This window comes from Lonchura striata, chromosome 1 (genome assembly GCF_046129695.1).
Source record: "Lonchura striata isolate bLonStr1 chromosome 1, bLonStr1.mat, whole genome shotgun sequence".
Classification (NCBI taxonomy): Eukaryota; Metazoa; Chordata; class Aves; order Passeriformes; family Estrildidae; genus Lonchura; species Lonchura striata.
The window spans coordinates 37,475,886-37,499,345 of NC_134603.1; the positions used below are offsets into that span (position 1 = coordinate 37,475,886).

Sequence of the window (23,460 nt, forward strand, 5' to 3'; positions counted from 1 at the left end):
ATTAGGATATGCATCTGGAATAGAATGCCTCCAGCACTCATCACACTGTATGATTAATTGGTCGTAAAGTTAACTTGCAGAATTATTAACTTCTTTCTTATTAGTGTTCTAACAAGATCTGCCATTTCAACACTTCCTATGTCACCTTGACTAATAGCTATAGATGGGGAGAACTAGCCACTGGAAATATTTCCATGGTGAGTAATAACAATTTAGGTCAATTTGGAGTAAGTGTAGAGCAATTTGTTCATGGAACAGTTTTACATACTTGAAAATTGAAGGTTATGTTATAGTCTTCTGTATATTCTGCAAGATCTGAAAGAAGTACACGATTTTGAAATAAAAGCAAAGTGATAATGCAGTCTTAAAAAATTCATCTCCTCATGGGGTTCGTGTCATAGGCAACACAAAATGCTTGGTCCTATTTTTTCCTGCCCTCCAGCAGCTGTTTGTCTTCACTTTCCACTGTCTCATTGCTTACAGCTGTCAAGGAATGGCCTGGAGTATTCCTTAGCCCTTGGGCTGCAAGACTACTTTTAAAAGATACCAGCCCTGATATTTGGTGACTTCAGCTTTGCATCTTTCATTTAATTTGTTGTGCACTATTTGTTTTAAAGAAACTCAAGAATTTTGGAGTTCTTTATTTTTTCCTTATTTATCTGTCATAATCCCTCATGAGTCTGAAACTGTTTCTTTTATTCACTGTGCTCAGTGCTGGGATGTAGTGTTCATGAGTGCCTGACTTCTTGAATAGAAATGTCTTATGGAAAATAATATAAAAATATTTAAGAATATTAAAGCAACTACTGCAGAAATAAGTGTAAAAATCTTGTGGACTTACATCATCCATCTAATGCTTACAGTTGTTCAAATAATTTCTTTGAGAGTTGCAGGTCAGATTTTGGTCTCTACTATTTGCTATTTTGCATTGTTCTATCACAACCCCCCATATATAAACTTAATCATTTGGAGTTTTCAGGTTGAATTGAGTCAGATCATAGAATCATTTATGTTGGAGAAGACTTATGATCAAGTCCAATCATAAACCTAACACTGCCAAAGCCCTCCCCTAAACCATATCCCTCAGTACCACATCTATGTGTAGGTCCCTTCTGCAGGTTGATTCCAGGCAGGTCTTGGAAATGCAGAATTGCTTGAATGAGTAAGAGTCATCAACCAAAAGGAAAACAAGGCAATGACTTCTGCATCCTGGTTGCCTGGCACAATATATAGGGTATGATTTATATGGGCAGTATACTTCAGGATACTGCAGTGTTCCCCTGAGGCAAGAAACAGCCAATTCATTATAAAATAGCTTTGCCTAGTGCTTTTCTTCAAGGCTGATCCAGTATGTGGTGATCGAGAAATACTCATGTGAGCTATGTTGCGAACCGTACGTGGAAATCTACCAGGATTTCCCGTCTCTTGTTTATTAAAGATCACTCGCAAACCGTCTTGGTGGTATGTGGGAACAGTCTATTGATAATCTGCAGAAAACCTAGAATTATCTACTCCAGAACAGTCCAGAGAAAAATATGTTTGATCCAGAGATAAAAAACAACAAACTTAAGTCATGAAGGGATTTCATTCTTCACCTACTTCAAAAGCAGTACAGCAGCTGCACAAACAGAATTCTGGCACAGTTGAAGAACATCACCTGGAGGTGAGCAAGCCAGTGTTTTTCTGTTTCCTGCATCTAAGCAGCTTTCAATTAAACTCTAACTTCCGAGATATAATTACTAATGCAAAAATTCTCTAGCAGAAAAAAACCTGACCCATAATACACTTTAAGTACAGTGTGAATGTTTCATTTTGTAAACAGATAAATTCTTATGGCAGAAAACGGCCAGTTCATCATCTTCTGCCTCAAGTTGCAAGAAAGTGCAGGGCAATTTTTTGAAAGATGAACTGTATTTCCCTCTGCTATATGTACAAAGAGCTGTTATATTAATTCCCTCTCAAATTGTCCAAATCAAATATCATACTTGAGCAATAATAAAATGGGTGCTTGTGGCCACTGTAATGTTTAGGTAGCACACCTGACACTCCAGAATGGAGGATTTGCTGTTTCCTTTCCAGGCATAGCCTTTTAAAATTTTTTTTAACAATAGCTTTGATTAACAGACCAGGAAATCTTATTTTCTTAGCTTTTGATATTGGCATTGGTTTATAAAGTTGCTGGAAATCATCAGATTCTGAATATATATTTGCCTTGATTTCTACTGGGTTTCACAGATTGACAGAATACCCTGACTTGAAAGGGACCCACATGGATCATCCAGTCCAACTCTTAAGTAAATGGCTCATGTGGGGATTGATCCCACGATCTTGGTGTTATAAGTACCATGCTCTAATCAGCAACTAAGTTTGTTGGTTACTGAACATAAACAGCATTTGATGCCAATTTTGGCTACAACCAAGCAATCTGGTATAGTTTATGCTTTCACAAAATATAAGCTGTCTGTTGTTTGTGCATCAGTGCATGCCTAGGAATGTGTCATGCACCAACTGCATAAGTTTTGGGTCTTTTACAAGTGTAACAAATCTAGTAGATCATCTTCCTAAGGAACTAGAAATCATTTCCATGGCAAATAATAGGGATTATCTTCTCTTTGAGAGAAGAAAACAAGGAGATAAGCAATAATATGAAAATGGAAGTGCTTGGTTTAAGTGGGTGTATTAACAACACAACAGGTTGGCTTAGATTATGCACTCTACTGCTCTATTTCAAAACCTGAACTGAGCAGTTCTACAAAAATCAACTTCTAGTTTGATGAGATCTGAGATGACTATCTGAGACTAATTACTGACTAGAGCAGCAGTCTTTTTTATGGCTGAAGACTATACAGCTTTATTTTATTACACTGAACAAAAATAGTTGTGAAACAGCTTCAGATTATCATGTAATGACCTTTTAAAAATATTTTGAAAAGGAGTGTAATTTTTCAAAGTTTGGAAGGCTGATCTTCAATTACTTCCTTAGTCTCTTCATCTTTGGTACCATAATTTCTATAAAACAAGTTAGGCAATATCCTGTATTAGTTAGGTAATATCCCATGTTTCTTAGTGCAAAAATCCATTACTTCTTACTGCACAGCCAGGACCTTTGCATGTGGTTAGATATATAATTTCATAGTGAAGTTGGGTAGGTTATAAAGCTTGTGTAACCTCTGGAACAGCTTCTTGAGCTAATACATATTGTCAAAAAATGTCATTCATATAGCTTGGAAGCTGAGTTCTTTGGGTTTTTTTATTCTTATATGAGGTTCAGCAAAGATGTGTTTTCCACCTTCCTTGACTGAAGAAACTGGAATGTATACAGTGATATGCCAGTGTTTTAATTTTCACAGAAAAATATGTGTTTGCAATAAGTCAGGAAAGCAGGACAAAGCAAAAATATTTGTCAAAAGTAATATGGTAACACCTCTTAAACCAAGGAAAAGCAGAGGGCTGTACGTACCAGTACTCCCCTCTTTGTTTCAAGAATAAAGGGGCATGAAGACCACTCTTGCCCTTTGGGCAGGAATCTGAAGGAAACATTTGTGCGACTTTCTCTAGAAATCCTCGCCAACTACTTCTACTTTGCCTTTTGGCCAAAGATACGCTGGCCATGACATATGCTAAATGTTTAGTAAGGGTCTTAACACTGAGAGACTGTTTCATGACAGCAAATGGAGCAGGGTACCAAGTATCTGTGCCTTACAGTACAAATTTACACAAAGCAGTGAAATCCACATTTACACATTTTATTTACCTGAAGCTGATTTAAGTGTAGGAAAGAGAGGAACTATTTAGCTCTTATTCGTCCACCTCATGCCAACAGTATGGGTTGGAGAAGGAGGAAAAGCAAATGAGGAACTAATGAAACGGTCTCTTTCCCCTACTTCTGAGCATAACAGGGAGATGGAAGAGGACAGGAATTGTAAATTGCTGCTATTTATTTTTGTTAACAAAGTGAAATGAGAGCAGCTAAAAATGAATTCCCATTGTATCTGATCTCTGTATAAACACAGTATATAATAGTGCCAGGCTGAATGAACTTACAGACAAAAAAGAAATGAAATCCAGCAGGAGAAAGTACATCATATGATAGCATCAATACAAGTTTACTGAAAAAAAATATTTTCACTACTTCTGAAATGAAGGGAAATGGGTAAAAATATAAGGGGGCCTTAAAGTTGTCTCTTCTTCTTAGTTAGTCAAATGGTGATGTGACCAAAGGCATGAACTGACCATAAAGGCACAGTTGTTTCCAGGCTGCTGCTCTGAAATAAAACTGTATCAGGGAAAATAAAAAGGTTCCTTTCATCACTTGCAATATAACTAAGAGGATAATTCTCTGTAATCCATCCTCTTTAAAATGTATTATTACATTAGCTGCAAACCATGTGAAAGCTCTCAGAAGAAGTGGGTTGACAGAAAATAATTTAAAAAATGTTTCCAAGATGAGCAGGATATTATTGTCTGTCCTACATTTTTTGAGTAGAACAGAGGAAAATACAGTTACTGCAAGGACCAAAAATCAGTTCTGGACAGGAATAAAAACTATTCCTTCCTGTTGGATAACAAAATGAAAACTAATTAATTAATTCTGTAGACTCTTTCAGAGTAACTGAAATACCTGCTGCAATGAAGGTAACAGTGCAAAACACATATCCTTCCCTCGATTTGATTTAAACCATAATGTTTTACTTTGTTAACAAGAAATGGTGCCTAAAGTACTAATCTAACACAGTTAAAGCTTTAGAGCTTCAGGTGAGGCTGTTAAAATTACACTTACCTACCAAAGCCTTTACAGTCTTCAGTGTGGGGTTTTCTCCATGCCTAGCTCTGAAATCAGATATCTTCACACAGCGCATCGCCTTTCTGGCATTTCTGGAGAGAAACTATCAAGCTTTCAGAACAGAAATTTATTTTTTTGCCAACTTTTCATATTCTTTGCAAAAGCTATTCTACCTTGATTTCTCTTTTAATCATTTTCTTATTACCTTATCTGGACTAAAAAATAAAACAGAGTATTTGTAATTGTAATAGAAGGCCTGGGAAACAGTGTGCTTGCCAGCGTATCTCCCTTTTTATTCAGAGACTGACAAGCTGCAGAAGGACTGGGTAGGTGTGAATGACAAGCAGAATTCAAACCATGATGATCATAGTTTCTTTATTAGGACTGTGATCCAAGTAATAAACTCTAAAAGATAAACCAGGGAGTAAATCCTGTTGCCTTAGTTGGTTGCACTGATAGCCTGCTTGAGAAAAAAGAATTAATTCCACTCATACTGGCAGCACAAGACCTTTGAATGAAGGATATATATGAGTTTAAGAGGAGGCAAAAAGAACGGATTCCAGAAGAGTTTATGTAGAATCATGCTGGGGTCTGGAACTCTGCTCATTGTCCAACTTTTCTGCTGGAATATTAACTTGTTACTAATAGTTTTGGACAATATTCTAAATTTTGGAATCATTGCAGGTGAACACTCTTAGCTGTGATTAAACACAATGTGCCTTACAAGGAAATGATGACATTAGTGTAATAGCTAATATCCTTGTCTGGTTATGAATAAGACTAGTAATTGTTTAAAGTAGATATTTTCATTGGACAACATCTAATTTTTGAGGATGGAATTGTGGAAAAATACAGGAAAATGGTGCCAATATTTAAATAGATGTTTTCAGTTTTGTTTTCTAAATCTCAGTGATTTCTACAAAAGCAATACATGTTGTGCAGATGCCATTTAGGAACATAACAGTAACACTTAGATTTATACAGCACTCTGTGGGCAAAATTTATCTTAGCACCAATTCCAGGACTGTCAGTGAATTGTGTTATGAGGGATCTTAGTCCCAAATGTGCAGGTGTTTTAAGAATTTTTCTGCATTTTTCTATGTAACATACATTCTGCAATCCCCTAATTGATGTGACTTCTCTTTGGAGTTTTTGTGGTGGGACAAAGCTGTGAGGTCTTTGTCTCCTCCCAATGTGCAGGGAAATAAAACCAGCAACAAGATAAAGAAAAAATTACCATCGTTGTAAAACCACACATGATCAGTTTGTGACTCCTGAGACTGCTAGTGCTTTAAGTTCTTTCAGTGTTGTGTTTTGTATTGTTGTTGAGGGTTAATTTGACCTAAGTAGGCACATGCAGTCTCTGGAGTATACTTTGTTTTTGGGTAATTTGCCAATATGGGCTTCAATTGGTCCATGTTTTGCTCACTCACATATAGTTTTATTTTTTCAGGAATGCACCTATGTGCTTTCTAGTGTGAATTCCTGAAAGCAGGTGCTAAAATGGGCTGATGTACTTGCACATCAGCAACATGATTTTATCTTGTCTAACACCTGAAAAAAATTTAAGTAAAACCCTGTGGAAAAAGGTACACACCTTTAAAGGTAGCGAATGTGCAAAATCTGCAATGTATTTATTGGATTTTGGAAGATGTATGAACTGCCAGACACCGGGTCAAAGAGGAGTGGTGTTAATAACGTCTACTGAAGCCTCTTTATCTTTTTGCCTGTTTTTATTAAGACTGATTTGAATTTGTGTGAAGAAGATTTGTGGCCCATATACACATAAAACACTTTTGAGGCGGTGGTTGCAATCATCTGTGATTAGTATCTTCTACCAGGATTGAGAATTTCAGTATTCATTGAAGAAATAAATAGTTTGAACTAAAAATGACTGACGAGAACAGGACAAACTAACCGGAAAAAATTTGCAAGAGAAAAGCTGGGTGAAGGAGAAGAGAATGGGAAGAAAATGAGGAGCAGCTGAAGAGAGGAGCCCTTCTCTGGGCTCCCTGTTCCACCTTATCTCAGTCTATTGCTTTACTGAAGGCAGTCTTTTTGTTTTGCCTGCATCAAATTTTCTTGCGGCCCTGCTGGGCTAAGGTAAGATGTTCAGTTGCAGCCTGTTTGGTGGCACTGCATCCTTGTGGAGACAGGCATGTAACCTTGGACAGAAGAGCTCTTAGCCTACCCTGGCTGTGAATAGCAGCAGTGCAGCCACTGACACTTTTACAAAATATGGAATTCTTTTCCATTCCTTGAGCAGATCTACAGCTTTGCCTTTTCCTTGCTCTACTTTCTTACACTATCTTGCTGACAGTGCTTGGATTCATGTATATAGAGGTTGTTACCAGACAACCTTTATAGAAAACCATGTTCCCCAGCTCTAACAGAGTGGCTGCTTATGTAGGGGAAGACATTCTGTAGTCTCTTAGCAGATGGGACTTCTGAAGAGGATTTAAACTTAGTTTCGAGCTCAGCAAGATTGCTACTCAAGTCTGCCATTTTTCTTGGCTGTGTGTCCTTGCTGTGATTTGCTTCAGTTGTACATAATTTTCTAATTTCTGCCATGATCCTTGCTGGAACTCTGCATGTATTTTGCTTCAGTGTCCTGCTGCCTTGGTTTTCATTCTTGGTTTTTCTTGGTACTGTGCCCTAATCACTAGGCATAACTGTTTTGGTATCTAAAACTTATCACTTGTTGAAGAACGGGAAAGGAGATTCCTTATTTTGTTGTTTTCCATGCTGCATGCTTGAGTTAGGACCAGTTCCAAGACTGGCCCCAATGCATAAGTAAATACTCTAAAAAGCAGAAGTAATAACTTTTTGATGCTAGCCCCAAATTTCATGTTATTTGTGCTAATGGTGCCTTCATGGCCTTCAAGAGGTAAAGGATGAAACATGTAGATCATCTAAGATCTGAAAACCTTAGGAGGCTTCCAGAAGTATTTGCTATTGTGCTTGAGTGCATCACAAACACAAATAATATAATCCTTAAAACATCAGTGCAAGGGAGATGAGTTCTATTGCAATTGCCAAGGAACTGGTAGGGAACAAGTTCAAAGGAGTTATATTGGTTGGCCATGGTCACACATGATGCCTTTTGTAGAAGTGGGGGAGAACTGACTTATGATTCCTAGATGTTTGAATTCTAGTAAGGGTTTCAGACATTGTAGTGTTGGAATACCTAACTTAGGTTGTAAATCCTGTTTCAGTAATTTAACCACAGGGCTATCTGATGCCCTCGTCCATAGGCCACACTGTTGTCAATGAGATACTGGTCATTCCTAATTTTACTGTCCCAGCATTAAGCCACATAATGAACTGAACTGGGAAACAGCTAAAGTTTAGCAACATTTGTGGAGTTCATGGAGTTATGGAAGAGAAAAATATAGCATGCTATTACTCAATCTGCAAACTTGAAATTCAAGAGAAAACTGTTGGAGAAGCATAACAAAGTTTATTATTTCAAAGGAAGCTTAGCCAACATTACAGGAAAACAAAAACCTGCCTGAGTTTCCTAGAGGAGTCTATTATGGAAGAACAACTGCTCCCTGGATAACAGTCAAGATTATGACTTAAGAAGATAATATGCAGCTGCAGTTTCTCATATCTTAAAACAGACAATTACCTTTGAAACACAGAGAACTGTGGGATACGAATCAGTTATTAACAAAACATGGCAAATTAACAGGGAAGGAGTGTTTTTTGCCTTCATGAGAGAATCTACCATTGAAAATTAAATTGCTGATTTAAAACCTTCCACATATGAACAGTCTGGTTTTAAATCCAAGACAATAGATTGCAGGCAAACAGGCAACACTTTGGAACTGGACATGCTTTTATTAAATGCTTAGTGATATAAATAGCACTTCCAGAATTAAATGCTTAACTTATAGCTCTTTGTGTTTTCTGTCTTCTTGATGTTATTCCTAGTCTATAACGTAATCAACTATCCATCACAGTCCAGTATTTTATTCCAAGCTCCATCCTATCTATCTGTGGGGCTATAAAAGCACATGCAGACATGCACATGCACCCTCTCAATCAGTAAGAACCCAGAGTGAAGGTAGGCTGGAGAATCTTGCAGTAAAACTCTTGCTTTTTCCTTCCTGGCTTTCATATTTCAAAGGTAGGAAAAAGAAAGTCTTGAAAGTATATTTGTTTCTGTTAGCATAGGTAAAGGCAGACCCAGGGCACTTCAGCCTGCATGTTTGCTGGGGTCAAACATAGTAGGGAACAATAAGCTGCTCTGTGGTGCTCCTTGCTTCGCACACTGAGCAGAAACTTGGCACAGTGAAGAGCCTGAATCTGACAGTAATAATTGTGTAGCTGTTTAGTTTCTTACCATTAGGTTGACACTGAAAGTTGGCAGCATAGAGACAGGGACATTTTCAGTCCTTTCATGCCTTTTTGAGTCCTTTTCTTAGTCTGTATACTTACATTACAGTTAAAAAAATGTTAATTTTGGTTAATTCCTGTTTTCCTTTAATCTCTTGTAAGTGCCAGTACACATAAGCTGCACTTGTGATTTCAAACATGAAGAAAAATAATACATACAGATGACAAATTATGTATCCTCAGTTTCCTCTACACCCTATGATGTTTTTGCTACTGACTTTCCTAAGAAAGAGTCAAGCTAATGTTACATGTCAGTAGCCTCTGTGGGCAAACAAGGAGATAGGTAATAACATCTACATTGCAGTTGCATTAACCATGGAGATTCCTTTCTGCCCCTGCCCAACTTTTTTAGACCATCTGGCTTCTTTTCCTAGAACAGAAAGAAGAGTGCTGGTTGGATTTTTATGGTTCCCATTGCTTTCCTTTTTAGCTCTTTGTAGCTGTCGTGTTTTGTTTTTCCATGTGCATCAGTACTTCCTGCTGTTAATTTCATTTTAAAAATGAACCAATAGTTCTTTGTGTAAAATGAAATGAGGATGCTGCATGTGATTAGACTTTTCAAAGGGAACAGAGATTCCTGTTTAATATTAGATGTTGCAATGTTTTTATTATTCTGTTACGTAGATACTTCTTTAGTGAGTTTACCAAAAGAAACTGTAGTAGTGTTTCCTGAGATGCTGCAATTAGTTCAATAGTCCCTGGATTTGTTACCTTTTGTGTGGCACATCTGAAGGTATGCCACACAATTGCTTAGACTACTTCTGCTTTCACTAGGCTGGCTTATTTGGAAAGAGAATAAATTTTGAAAGGTGTCTTTGCAGTCCTTCCTTTTATGATTCAACAAAAATAACTTTTTTCACAGCTGTTCTACTTTCAAAGATGTTCATGGAGAAGAGAGCACCAGTCAGCAAAGGTTCTGGACTGCCCTGGTGTTCCAGTCAAGCATGTTTTAGCTGTGAATTTAGCTTTTGACCTGAAACATGTAGTATCTCACTCTGTGATTGTGAAGTTGTTTGAACAGTATCTCCAGGATGCCTTGTGCTCTGCTCCATCTTGATTTACATGCACCTAATTTCTCTGATCTTAGATTACAGACTTCTTTGTTCAGGGAATGTCATCTCGTTCTGAACATACTTGTAACCTGATGATTAATGCACAGACTAGATCTGCTTGATCTTTAACACTTTCAGTAAATTATAACAAGAAGAAGTTGAGTAGAAACTGTGCTTTCTCTTCTCCTATGTTATATTAATCAGGAGATTTTTACTGTAACAATGTTGTCATCTGTATTCATTGGAACTGCTTTCAGTTATGTCTCTTAGTGGTGAACTTAGTGCTGCTTTCAAAGATGGGCAAAGAGTTCCCGTTATGTAATTTTTTCATTACAATTATCTACGTATAGAATTTTAAATTTAAAGCATTTAAATTACACTGAAATTTAGTGGCATTTTTGCACCTATCCACTATAGAAGCCTTGAAAAATTCAAGTATGGAAGCATAAACCAAGTGCACTAATTTATAACCTAACGACATTCTCATCCTCTTCTTCATTTTGCCCAGAGTTCATGATCTAGTAATTTGCTTCTATTTGCATTTGCATTTTCAAAGGAAGCATATTGACATTGACTGAACTATAATGTTTAACCATGAAGACTTTATGGTTCAAGTCTTTATGGGTATTTCTTTGTTTCGTGGCATGAAGTATATACACGTACTCCTGCTTCTCCTAAGATATTTTCAAGCAGTCTCTGTATCAATTCCATTAACTTTATTTTCCTAAACATCTCCTTCAGGCTGTTAATAACTAACTTTCTGGGTTTTTAATCACTTTTCTGGAAGCTGTGTGCCCTGGTCATATCCTTGGTTTGGTCCCCTTGTGAGGATTTGAACTTAATTACTGTATGTTATGGTCACTGCCAACAGCTTAGTCAATTGCTTCCTGAAACAATTCAGTGCCAAGTCAAGTATCAACTCATAAATTCTTGTGCACATGTAAAATAGCAAGACACAATTTTTCCACATTTTGTCCTCCTGAGATGTTGCTTACGCAATATTTGTGCTGTTGAAATTACACATCATTATTGTACAACTAGGCTGTGTTGCCTTCCACTATTACTAGCTGAAATCCTGAGCTTCATTTAATCCCTCTCAATCCAGGAAAAAGCCTTCCTGCTGACTGTAGTTAGGTAGCCAGAGTTTGCCATTTTTACTGTTCCCTACTCCACTTTTATGGCATGTTGTGGATAAAACTGGAATGTACTGATCCCTGGCAAACTTGGGTGAGTCCAGGAGAACCTTTGATATCTCTACAAGCTAGCAGAGGAGTTATAAAGCTGCTTTAATTTACCTTAAAGATACAGTTTGTTCCTTGAGACCATCTTTATGGAGTCAAAAGTGTTTCAGCTACACTCTTTCTCAGCAGCGACAGAAATATCACAAAATCCATTCTGCTCAAAAGTTCCAGACCGACATGTTTTAGGTGCCCCTCTGGTTAAGATATTGTGATGCAGTATTCCCCTACTGGTATTTAGATGTACAGCCTGTTGCATTGAAATAAGAATTGGGAAGATATGAGAGCAATAACAAATCTCTCATTCTTGAGACATTTGTTAAGAGGGGCCTTCCTTCCTATAATATTATTAGACTAAGCAAACTTTTCTGGAGCTTGTAACAGCTGGTTGCACAGCTAACAAGGAATAGCTGTATATCCTAGTTCTGAGCAAGGAACAAAGGTTACTAGAAGATTAATTTACACATGATGCAGCAGGCACTGAAGAAAGCAGCTTTTGTAATAATTAGCTTCTCAATCAAGAGTGTAGAGAGTGGAAAAAAATGCAATGGTTGATTGTGCCAGCTGCACAGTTTCAAACAGGCCCACTGACAATTGTGTCCCAATCAGATGTTCCAGTTGTTCTAAAGAGGAATTATTTAAAAATTATGGTCTACTGTGCGTAGAGCACAAACAGGAACCTGTTAAATAGAATACACTTCCATGTCACAAGCTCTTGCAATAAGGGTTATGGTTGCTGATTAAGTTGAGGCAGAACCTATACCCAGGCTGGGCATGTATTTCTTGTTGCCTCTTGCTGCCTAAACTGCCAAAGGTTTTATCAAGCCCCTGTAGAGGTTGGGTCTGGTGCCAGGGGTGTCAGGAGGATTTTTGCTGTTGGCACATTTCCTTTTGACCCCTGTGGAGGGTAAGCTTGGTGCTCTGTTCTAAACTGCCTGACTTAGCCAGTGGAAACACAGCATACTGAACAGCAAATTAGAGTTTCAGTCATTTAGCAGTAAGTATTCACGAAGAGAGGAGTTACAGCATATGACCTGCTTTTTATGGTAGCAGGATATTCCAGACTGTGCAGGTTCATAGCAAATTTGCAACATCAGGATTATACAAGAATGCAGAAATGTTGGAGCAGAGTCCTTCTCCTTGCACCATTAATCAGATATCTCATAACAGATGATGAGCTGTGATTTATTTCAGGATGTATTTTCCTGTGAGAAATTAGCCTGGGTCTGACATTTGGGTGTCACATGAACACCAGTAGGTCACAGTTAGGGACAGAGCTAGTAGCAACTTTCCTGATATTTTATGAGTTGGGCAAGCTTAGTGGAAAGTAAGCTTAGGTGAAACATGGTCATTCAAACAAGTGGATGACTGAGGAGGTTTGAGAAAGAGGCATCACTCAGGAGTCAATCACGAGATGCTGGTTTGGTGGTCACAAGCAATTTTTGCCTGGGCTCTTGAACTGAGAATCCTGAGGAGAGCAAAAGAACAAAGGTAAGGGACACAGGTTGCAATGGGAGGGATTCTGATTAGGTAGAAGGAGAAATAAATTATGGGGAGGTCAAACACAGAACAGATTATCTAGAGAGGTTGTAAGACCTCCATCGTTGGAGAGACACAAAACTTAGTTGGACAAAGACCTGAACAATCTGATCTGACTTTGAACTAGTGGCTAACTTTGAAGGTGGTGCTGCTGTGAAAGAGTTGATCTTCAGAGGTGACTTCCAACATAAATTATCCTGTCGTTATATATTTTATCTGTTAGCTGGGAATGAAGTAAGGTCATCAACAGAGCTTAAAAGATCATTTTTACTCTCAGTGAGCTTTAGACCCTGCAGAATTCCACAGAGCAGTCAGCACCCCAGACAGGGGAAAAATGTACATTTTGTAACTGTGTTTTTTATTGAGACACTGGCTTCCAGAACTGATGAATGTGATAGATCATATACACTGACTCTGACTCCTGCTGGAATCTGTCATCCCAGGACTCCAATTTCTAAAAATCTACCATCAAGCCTTTTCATATTGACATAGAAGGTATTTCTGTGGTAAAGAATGGATTTAAGGGGTAGGGTTTTCACTTGATAAATGTTTATTGATTTTAAAGCCAGAATCTCAGATCCTTACTCAGTTTAGAGAAAGTCTTGTTTTGAGACAGGCCCGCTGCTAATGTATGTCAGCTTTTCCTAAATAAGGATTGGGTTCAGTAGCTTTTTGATTGACTGGGGACTGGATGAAAATTGAGAAGTTTCTCAGAATTTGCTGCATACAGAATAATCCTTCGAGGGGTTTTGCTCTGCTACCTGGAGTGTAGGAGAGTTTCTCCAGCTGTTCACAGAGCAAATTAACTTTATCAGCACTTTATTATAATTTGCCTTCATGAGTTTTCAGTTTATCTGATTTTAAAGAAGCTGCTATTACAATTCTTTGATTTACAGCTGTAATGTTAAGAGGTCCAAAATTATGGGTTCTTCAAGAGAAAAGTGGATTTTTTTGAGTGCTAAAGATTTTATGATAGCTTTATGATTATTTTGTAAAAATATATTGTCTGGCATGTCAAGCCAGTCACCAATAATCAGTAACAGCATAGCTGACTCATTTTGGCTGTGTAGAAACCTCGTAACTACAAAGTACCTGACATTACCTGACAAGGTGAGCAGAGCCTTTCCTGCCACACTGACATGTGCAGCTGCTTTGTACTCTGAATGAAAACCACACAATGGAAAGCTGCCAATGCACTGTAACTGATTGTTTAAAAAGCCCTGCATGGTTATGTTCATATCAGGGGCTGGCAACCCTTGTGACTGAGCACTTTTCAAACAGCTGTCTCAAATAAATGTAAAAATGAAGGTTACTAAAATACAAAACATTGTTAACCTCTGTGATTATTCCTAGCTGTGAGATACAGAGGCATTGTCCATATGCATGGGCATTATATCATAGTGACAGTTTCAAGATTTGTGAAAGCACTGTAGTCTTTTCTCTGTGCACATCTGATTCCCATAAATATTAACAAGAGTTATAGGCCATGTTTTTTTTGGCCTGTACTCTCAGGAGTTCAGATTTTGTAATGTTTGTAGACTTGTTGCTATCTTTTTTTGAAAACTGTTGTCTGATGTCTATATCTGATGTTACATTACAAATAAAAAAGAACACACAAAAGTCAGAAGAGCTCCAGAGAGCAACAAATATGCAGGATAAAGTGTGATTTAAAAAACCCACACACTTTACTATGAACATTTACTACTTCCTTGCTACCTCATTTTCTGAGTAGCTTTTTCATGTACTACATTTTTCATGAGCTACATTTTTCCTGCTTTGTAGAAGAAATAATTTGACTTCCATTTATTTAAGTGCATAACCAAATGTCTTTAATTATTTGAGTGTGCATGCATGGTCTTATTGAGTTAAATGATACCCTGGCCTGCTGTTTGGAAATATCATGGCATTAATTATTATTTTCCATTAAGTTGCCTTTCTAATTTCAGTTTGTAAATTGCTAATGATAGAACATTTTCTGTGAACAGCTAATTCTAAATATCACCTTGAGTCAGGACTCGGGAACGTAACAAGTACACTGCAGTGCATCCAGTGTGCTGTTGTTAGCAGTGCCAGTCAGGGGTGCTATGTAGAAAGAACATATGAGCCTGACCACTTTTTCCTATACTCCCCAGTCAGCTACTGTCATGGGGCTAGGAGTGCTCTCTACCTGTTTTCTTTAGTGTTTATGACAGCAAGCTTGCAACTTGTGAAAAATATATCACTAATCCACTGTAATTATGGCCACCTTTAACACTAGCATCTTAAACACAGATCAGAAGTTCATTCTACTTTGGGTGTTAGCAACCCAGTACAGAATGATGGATCTTGTTCCAAGGACCCTGCTATGGAATTTAAATGTCCTTGAGCAGACTCTCAAAGTTACAGAAATGTTTAGACCAGAAAGTGCTGATTGCCTATTTTTCAGTATTTTTAGTGATGCTGATTACTAAACCTGAACCTAGTCTGGGAGTATAACAGCAACCAGCTGTTACAACATTACATATGTATGTACCACTGCAAAACTAACTCTAGAGATTTTAACATTTTATAGCATTACACAGAAGTTTTGGTGTCATTTTTCTAGGTGATGCAGCCTAAGTATAGGGAAATCTGTGCCCTGATGAACTTGCTGCCTAAGATAGGTCAATCTGTTTCTGGATAAACTGGGGTAATTGCTTGAACAATTTGAAATGCTTGTTCATTTTCCTCTTTCTGCGGTTCAGCATTTTCCTTTCAGATCTGTTTAGAGAAAAGCTGCTGTTAGAATGCAGACCAATGTCAGATTAGACTTCACCTCTGAGGGAATGTAACACTGCCATCCCCACTGTAATCGCCACAACCAATTTTTCTTTTACATTTCCCTCTTAACATCAGGATTTTGGTGTGGACTGTGAGACTCCGTGATCCCCCTCTAGTGGGGAGCTGGTGCGAATGCCAGGCTCTTCTGGAGAGAAGACCTCGGAGACCAAAATCTCATTATTTGATCCTCTGGCTTTAAAAGCCAAAGGAAAGGCAAATCAATTGTGTAACAAAAGTTTTTATACGTGAGAAAATGCACACAACAAAGTAAATCCATGGGCTTTGGTCTAACAGGGAGCATTTGTATGCCTAGAAGTTTTGTAGCTGTGGGCAAGTAGATTATTTATATTAGTGTTCTCATGTAAAAACTATTTGTTGTATTTGCTAAAAAGAAAATGTTTCTTTTTTTTTTTTTTTGCCACAGCATATGCCTTTGATAGAAATGAATACAATTATTTGTGTGATAACCTGTAACTTAGTTTAATTTACAATATGTTCATTTAAAAGTTTGTATTTACTTTTGGAATAATAGTCATCAAAAGGAGTGCCTAAAATTCATATTGGAAATAAGTAAGTGGAGAGTGATTGCTTGAAGAACTGGTATTCTGAAATGCTAAGATGCCTGAATTAGCTCCTGTTGTGTAAGGGGCAATAAGCATTTCACAGAGGCTGTTCCTGCACAAAAATAAAAAAAAAAAAAACCCCAAAATAGCAAGATACACTGTTTTAAAAATTAATTTTGATGAAGGTGAAAAACAATGGTAGCTATAAAAATGATATTTTAACTTCTTAGGCACATGAATAAACAAACATTGATCATGAGTTTATAGTCTAAGAGTTGGCAGATAAACTTCAAAGCAGCTGTGCTTAGGATGTTGAAGCTCTACAGTGTTACCAGACCTAGGCACAGAGATTACATTTATTTCTGGAAAAATCATGTTCAAAATTCATGTTATCTTTCAGTAGATAGTCCTTTTTTCCTTTTCCTTTTCCTTTTCCTTTTCCTTTTCCTTTTCCTTTTCCTTTTCCTTTTCCTTTTCCTTTTCCTTTTCCTTTTCCTTTTCCTTTTCCTTTTCCTTTTCCTTTTCCTTTTCCTTTTCCTTTCCCTTTTTCCTGTCCCTTTTCCTGTCCCTTTTCCTTTCCCTTTTCCCTTTCCTCCCTTTCCATACTTCCTTTTTCCTTTCATGTCACTGTTTTCCAACACTCTTCCTCCTCAACTCTCTGCCTCCCCTCCCTTCTTTCCTCCATTTCCAACTTCCTGCTAGTCTGTCTTCCAGCACTTTTCTCAAACACTACTTCCCAGATTATGCTGTGACACTTCATCACAACAGACTTTGTGTTTACTATGCAGTGTCCACTGCCTCCCATGTATTCCTGCATTAGCTCTTTGCTCTTTGCCATCTCTTTCTTTCACCCTTACCCCTAAGGTGATCATCCTTAAGCCACTTTTTTCTGCTTGACTTTCTCCGTGTTTAACCTTTTCTGAAATCACTTCTACTCTTACTACTGACATTTGAATGATTTGTCTTGGGAGGTAGAGTGTGAGACAAGTGGCGTTGTGATAGTACATCAAGTCAGTCTAATGTGTGTTTGGACAGCCTATGTCCATAATAATTCTCCTACCCTGGGAGAGAGCTGGCTGGCTGAAGGGCAATGTTGGTGGATTTCATTAGCTGACATTATTTCAGTATTCAGATTGAGAGAGTTGTTAAATCATCATTACTACAGTTATTCACACTTTTGATGTAGATTTTTGGTAACTGGCTGTACATCACTTTATCTGCAATTTTATCTGTTTTTTTCTTGGTGTTACTGATATTTACAATATGTAGTATAAGTAAATCCACTTAGCCCCACATGCACGGCCATAAGCATGTACATATGTGTAGCCATGCATATGCACACACAACATGCTGAGGCTTTGTTAAATGATGTTAATTGTTGGTGTTCTTAATTACAAAACATATTTCTCTATTGGTCTGTTTGCATTGCTTTGTTTTAGCTTCATCTAATGCATTGGAACTCCACACTGTACAGCAGCATTGATGAGGCAGTAGGGAAGAAGCACGGCATAGCTATTATTGCTTTGTTTGTGCAGGTAAGTTTCCTGTGTTACACTTGTTATGATGCACTGTCATTTGTCTGAGGATAATGAGGTCCTTTCCTCGTTATTTAATTTTTAATGATTTCATGAAGGAAAACAATGTATGACCGCTGGTATTCTATTTGCAAAATATTTTTCAGTCATGTCTTCTTTATATGTGCTAAGCAATCCATTCTTATTTGAACAGGGTATTGGAAGTATGTTAGTTACAGAAGGGATAATACATAGGCATCTTCCTGGGACTCTGGCTATAAGCAGACATCCAATCTTCTCTGTGAGCAGAATGAGGGCTGTCAGGAGGAACAAGTGCTTCACTATCTCTGTGATGTATTTCTCTTAATTCCTGGCTGGGTCTGCTGTTCAGAGTTTGAGGAAATAGACAGAGGAGAGGAGGAGAGATTAAAGAAAAGGACTACAAAGTCATTGGCACTGCTGAAAACTGGTAGCAGAATTCTGCTTTCCTGAACACGGGGACAAGTGTGTTTCTTCACACAGGACAAATGTGAGGCGGAGTCGTATTACTTCTTCAGAGACTGAGAGTTTTAACAAGACTTGCCAGAGACCCTCAGAAACGCCAGCAATGAGAATGTTTAAAGCTTCCTGGGGACAAGGTGTAATGAAATCTGGGAAGTTAGCACTATAATCTAATTGCTGTTGAAGGTTTTTCAAGGTCTGCATCCTATAAAGATTTTCAGTTTTAGTCCTCAAACACCAGATTCTCATCTTCCTCATGAGGAATGGCAAACTGTTTTATTTAAATGGGTTTGGAGAAAGAGGTTTAGAGTTCATCCTTAGATCAAATGGATTTTCTTGCACAGTGATATTATTAATTTGTCATATTTCATAACGAGTTTATGAGTGCCTTTGAGCTTTACCTCTGAATTTAAAGGTACCTTGGTTACCACCTCAACATTCAGATAGAACTGCTAAAAATGGAAGTTAGAAAGTCTTCAGCTTTGTGTCCTAGAGGGCTGTGTGATAATTGCTTATGTAAGTCACCTTCTCATTCCAGCAGAGGTAACCTTTGAGTCAGTTAGAAAGTTATATATAAGTTCTTAAATAAATTTGAAACTTCAATGATACATTTTCCATTTCTGGTCTCTCTCCCGCATCAGTGTTTGTAAGCATTCCAAAAAAGCTTTTTTATTAGCCAAGAAAGGTAAAATTACATCTGACTGAGGAAAAATAATATTTAAGCTGTTTATTAAAGGAACAGGGAGAGTTATGTTGGCGACCAATTTTTTTCTTGTTAAAGGTGTGGAAAAATAATTTTGAACCATGGTTCTGAAAATATATTATTTTAAAGTCAATGAAAATATTTTCACTGATTTAAGTGACAGCCCTTGGGGATTATTAATTTAGAAGCAGCATCTTTGAAATGACTTCAATATCTTTTATGCACTTTGGAAGGTTTGAAATTGAAATTCCATTCTTAAAAAAAGAAAATACTCTTAAATTCTTAGAAGTAACAAAGTACATTTTGTTGACATTCAGTTGTTTCCTTCCAGTGGCTACTGTGTAATTTTATTCCAAGAGAAACAAGAAGCAAACAAAATTTTCAGGGTCTAGCTCTCCCATTCTCACTCATGCTGGTTTATTTCCTTACCTTGTATTTGCACATGTTGGCAAAGAAATAAAGTGGAAGGTCATTCTGCCTCGTCTGATTTTGTTCTGAAGGTAAAACTAGGACCCTGGAATGGGTGATTTGAGTCAGAGGAGATTTGAGTTTAGTGTGCAGAGTGAGCACCGTCCATATAGAATTAGAATCTCTTATCTCCGTGTGTTTCTTTAGAGGCCCATCTTCCGTGCCTTGCAGGCGTTCGGTAGAGGCAGTGCTGCAGCCTGCCGGCAGCCTGCCTTTCACTGGCATGGACCCAGAGATGCTGTGGGAGAGGGAATCTGCTGTTCCGTGCTCTGCAGGCAGGAAAAAACTCCCCTGAGCTTCAGAGATACCTTGGGCCAGATTTGCAATGCTATGGGAACAAATTCAAAAATTTCTGTGTACTTTTCTGACAAAAACTGGTAAGGACAAACCGTATCCTTGGCATTTGTATGCCACAATACTGCATGATTTTGACTCCACATAGAATAGGTGCTGCAAAACAGGGTTAATAAAAACCTGCCAGACTTAATTATGACTCTTTCTCTTGTTCTGTGAGTTTGTCTCTTCTTTAAAGTGATTTAAGTCCTGTTTACTTTTGGCTTGTGGTTTTATAATGATTTAATTTTTTTGAGTTGTCATGTATTATTGTATTTGATTAGCTACAAGGTTGTGTAGCTAAACTAAAAACAGCTATAGTACTTACTGTTCTGGTTGACCTGAGTTTTGCCTCACAGTTTCTGAAATACCAAGATACTGAAACTCACCTTTGCTTGCTGTATTTCAGATAGGAAAAGAGCATGTGGGCCTAAAGGCTGTAACTGAAATTCTTCAGGACATCCAGTACAAGGTAAGCCACTGTCTGAAGCAATTCTTCCTTTAATGACCAGAAAAACAGTAAGCAAAGGGCCTGTATGGAGCCCAGAGAAATATTTCAGATGTGTCTGTAGTAAAACCACAAATAAAAGCCATCATTTGGTGGCCAGCATGAAAACCTCAGCATTTTATTCAGCTAATATTATTCAGCTAATATATATATTATACTTTCTTTTTTTGGTGGTCAGAAATTTTGATCTATACCAGTACCTTTTCAGTGATTTTCATGGAGTCAGTGTGAGTGCAAGAAGTGCAACATGCTTAGTGAACACCAACTGCCGTATCTCCAAGCTTACCTGGTCTTAATTTGTAGAGGAAAAGAACAGATTAAGTGAGCACCCATATTAATTTGCAGAGAAATCAGCAGAAACACTATGCCAAGTTGTCAAGTGGATTATGTGTGGGGATCCTGAAGGACAGGTAGTAATCCTAGCAGGACTGAGAAGATTTGAGTGCTCTCCAAAATGTTGACACTATCTTAAAGAACCTTGGTCAAGTTACTTTCATCTCTTTGCTTCATGATCTGTAACATAGAAATAATCATACATATCTTTGATTTTAAAAGGATTTTGAGATGTATTGATGTCACATTTTTTTATTGGTATGAAGAGATTGCCATTCACTTCAGCAGATGCCAAAGTGCAGAAAAAATAGAAAGGAATCACAATCTTTTAGTCAAATAATATATGGTAAACTTCAGTCATTATGTTTAGTATTATAAACTCCTAATTTATGAAAGTGTCAGAGAAAACAATAGTGTATGGAATTCTAATTTCATTACTGAGACAACAGCGAAGCAGAGGAAGGTCATAAAAGGCCTCACCACTGTGTTAATAATGGTGCCTTTCAAAGGGTCAGCATCAAACACACTTCGGCATAGCTAACATTTTTGTGTATTAAATATGATGAACCAGATTTATTTTATTAAGTGTTACCCACATCAGTTAAGTGAAGCTCACTTTGGTCCTTGTTTGTTTAAACTCTTTTTGTATGAAACCCCTGAATTTCATGTAGAGAATTTCAAGGCTGGAACCTGAAGGAAGTCTAGGTGCTAAAGGCAGAAAATTAACAAATTGCTGAGATAAGCTTAAAAATGAAATTAAAAATAGGATAAAAATACTTGCTTGTGTAGCTGCAAGGACAAATGCAATAATAATTAAATGGGGGCTCTTAATGAGGTTGCTTTCCACAGGAATTGAAGGCTTAACGGTAAAAGAACACAGAATGTGTTTTACCTCGGCATTCATCAGCATTTTAATTAGAAGCTAGAGATGAGATTGACTTGTATTCATTTTTTCAGGGAAAGTCCAAAACAATACCCTGTTTTAATCCCAACTCTTTATTGCCAGGTATGTGCCTTTGCTTACTTTTTTGTGTGTGGATTAGTAGCTGATTGCAGAGGCTGAGACTATCTTCATTTAAAGCCTAGCCTAAACTGCAAGCCTGAGTGTGTTCCATAAGGTGGTAATGCATTTTGGTAATGTGCATCCCAACAGGGATAGTGGTGAAGTCCCATTGGAATTTACTGTAAATCTGCACCTTTGTCATGTGAGTGGGATGTGACACTGTAGTCTGTGTGCTGCTGACAACACTGTGGCTAGCTTTGTTGAGGAATTACCAACCCATCCAGAGAGACAGCTGTGTGTATTCCTTTCTCTACTTGGGCCTAAAATAGGAAGTGTAAGGCTACCCACTTAGCAAGGTAGTTTTATTGGCAGAATCAAAAGACAGTGCCATTATGAATGACGGTTCTATCCATAAATGGAGAAGTGACAAAGGGAGGCAAATTCAAACTTACATAGCTAAAAGTTAGAGAATAACAGTAAGAAATGTGAGTTTTAAAAATATTTCTAAAAGGAAATGTTTCTGCAAGGAATCCATTTGAACTAAACTCTGTCATAGGGGCAAGATCTTTAATTTTTCAAAGTAACCCTGTTCTACATTAAACTATATTAATTATATCAGAAGAATATTGTCTAGGTTGCAAAGTCAAGTCTCAGCAATTAGGAATTGCAGGAATTAAGGCAGCCTGTGCCTCTCATGCATATCCATTATGAAACATCACCTGATTGCATGACCATAAGTTATTTTTTGCAGGATCCCTGCCTCACAGTTCCTGTTTGATGCTGATCAAGTCACATAAACAAAAATGTTCACAACTCATCTCTAACTATGTGTTCCTCATTTTCTAGGTGCCCGACTTGAGATCATGGGGTCTGATTTGCAGAAGTGCTGAGTGCTTACACCTCCAAGAGAAGTCAATGGGAGCAGTGCTCTGACTGTATTATGTGCTATAGAAAGTTAAATACTCTGAGAAATCAGGTTCTAATCATGTCATATTGAACACCTCAAATGAATAGATGCATTTGACCTCCTCTGCTCTGCCTCAGTTCCCCAGCTGTAAAGTGAGGGGATAATCCATCCTTCCTCACTACTCTAGGGCATGGGAGGATAAATTAATTCATTTAAGCTCTCAGGCACTGGAGAAATGAGTGTATTAGAAATATGAAAAATGAGAAAATATTCTAACAAGCAGGATTTCAATAGCATAGGAAAAAGACAAAGTGCCTCATATTGTACTGAAAATTCTAAATAATATTATGTACTTTTCAAAACAAAACCATCTGTCTTTGCAAGTAAACTATGAAAGGTTCTCCAAAAAAGACAAACATGATCATGTGACAACACTGTATCACGATGCATGCACAGGATGGGCTGAATTAATTCTTGCAGTTCTTAACTTTTGAGTGTTTGATAATGCAACTTGCTGCCAAAGAATATGCTTCATAATTTCCTAGCTGAGAAAGAAAATTACACCAACAAAACAAAATCCATTCACTGACAATCACAGGCTTCATTAGCAAAATTTAATTCTACTGATATGCCTCTGAGATAGTAGTGAAATGACAGTACCAGGTTAGTTCCACCAAGCAGGTTTATTTGTTTCCAGTATCCCATTCTGTCCTTGTCAAGCTAGTCACGACCTTTCCCCTGGCTCTCCATGCTATGATTAAGCACCATTTGTCTCTAGTTTCTCTCTAGGTTTGTTTCTTCAGAAACTCTCTTTT

The 23,460-nt window shown here is 37.6% G+C and overlaps 1 protein-coding gene across 1 annotated transcript in view; it reads left to right on the forward strand.

Annotated features, from left to right (window-relative positions):
• CA8 (carbonic anhydrase 8) overlaps positions 1–23,460 on the forward strand; it is a 49,193-nt gene that overhangs the window by 4,554 nt on the left and 21,179 nt on the right. The window contains exons 4-6 of the mRNA XM_021555659.3: positions 17,815–17,910; positions 20,304–20,366; positions 21,693–21,741. Coding sequence (XP_021411334.1) covers positions 17,815–17,910; positions 20,304–20,366; positions 21,693–21,741 — 208 coding nt within the window. The remainder of the gene's footprint in view (positions 1–17,814; positions 17,911–20,303; positions 20,367–21,692; positions 21,742–23,460) is intronic.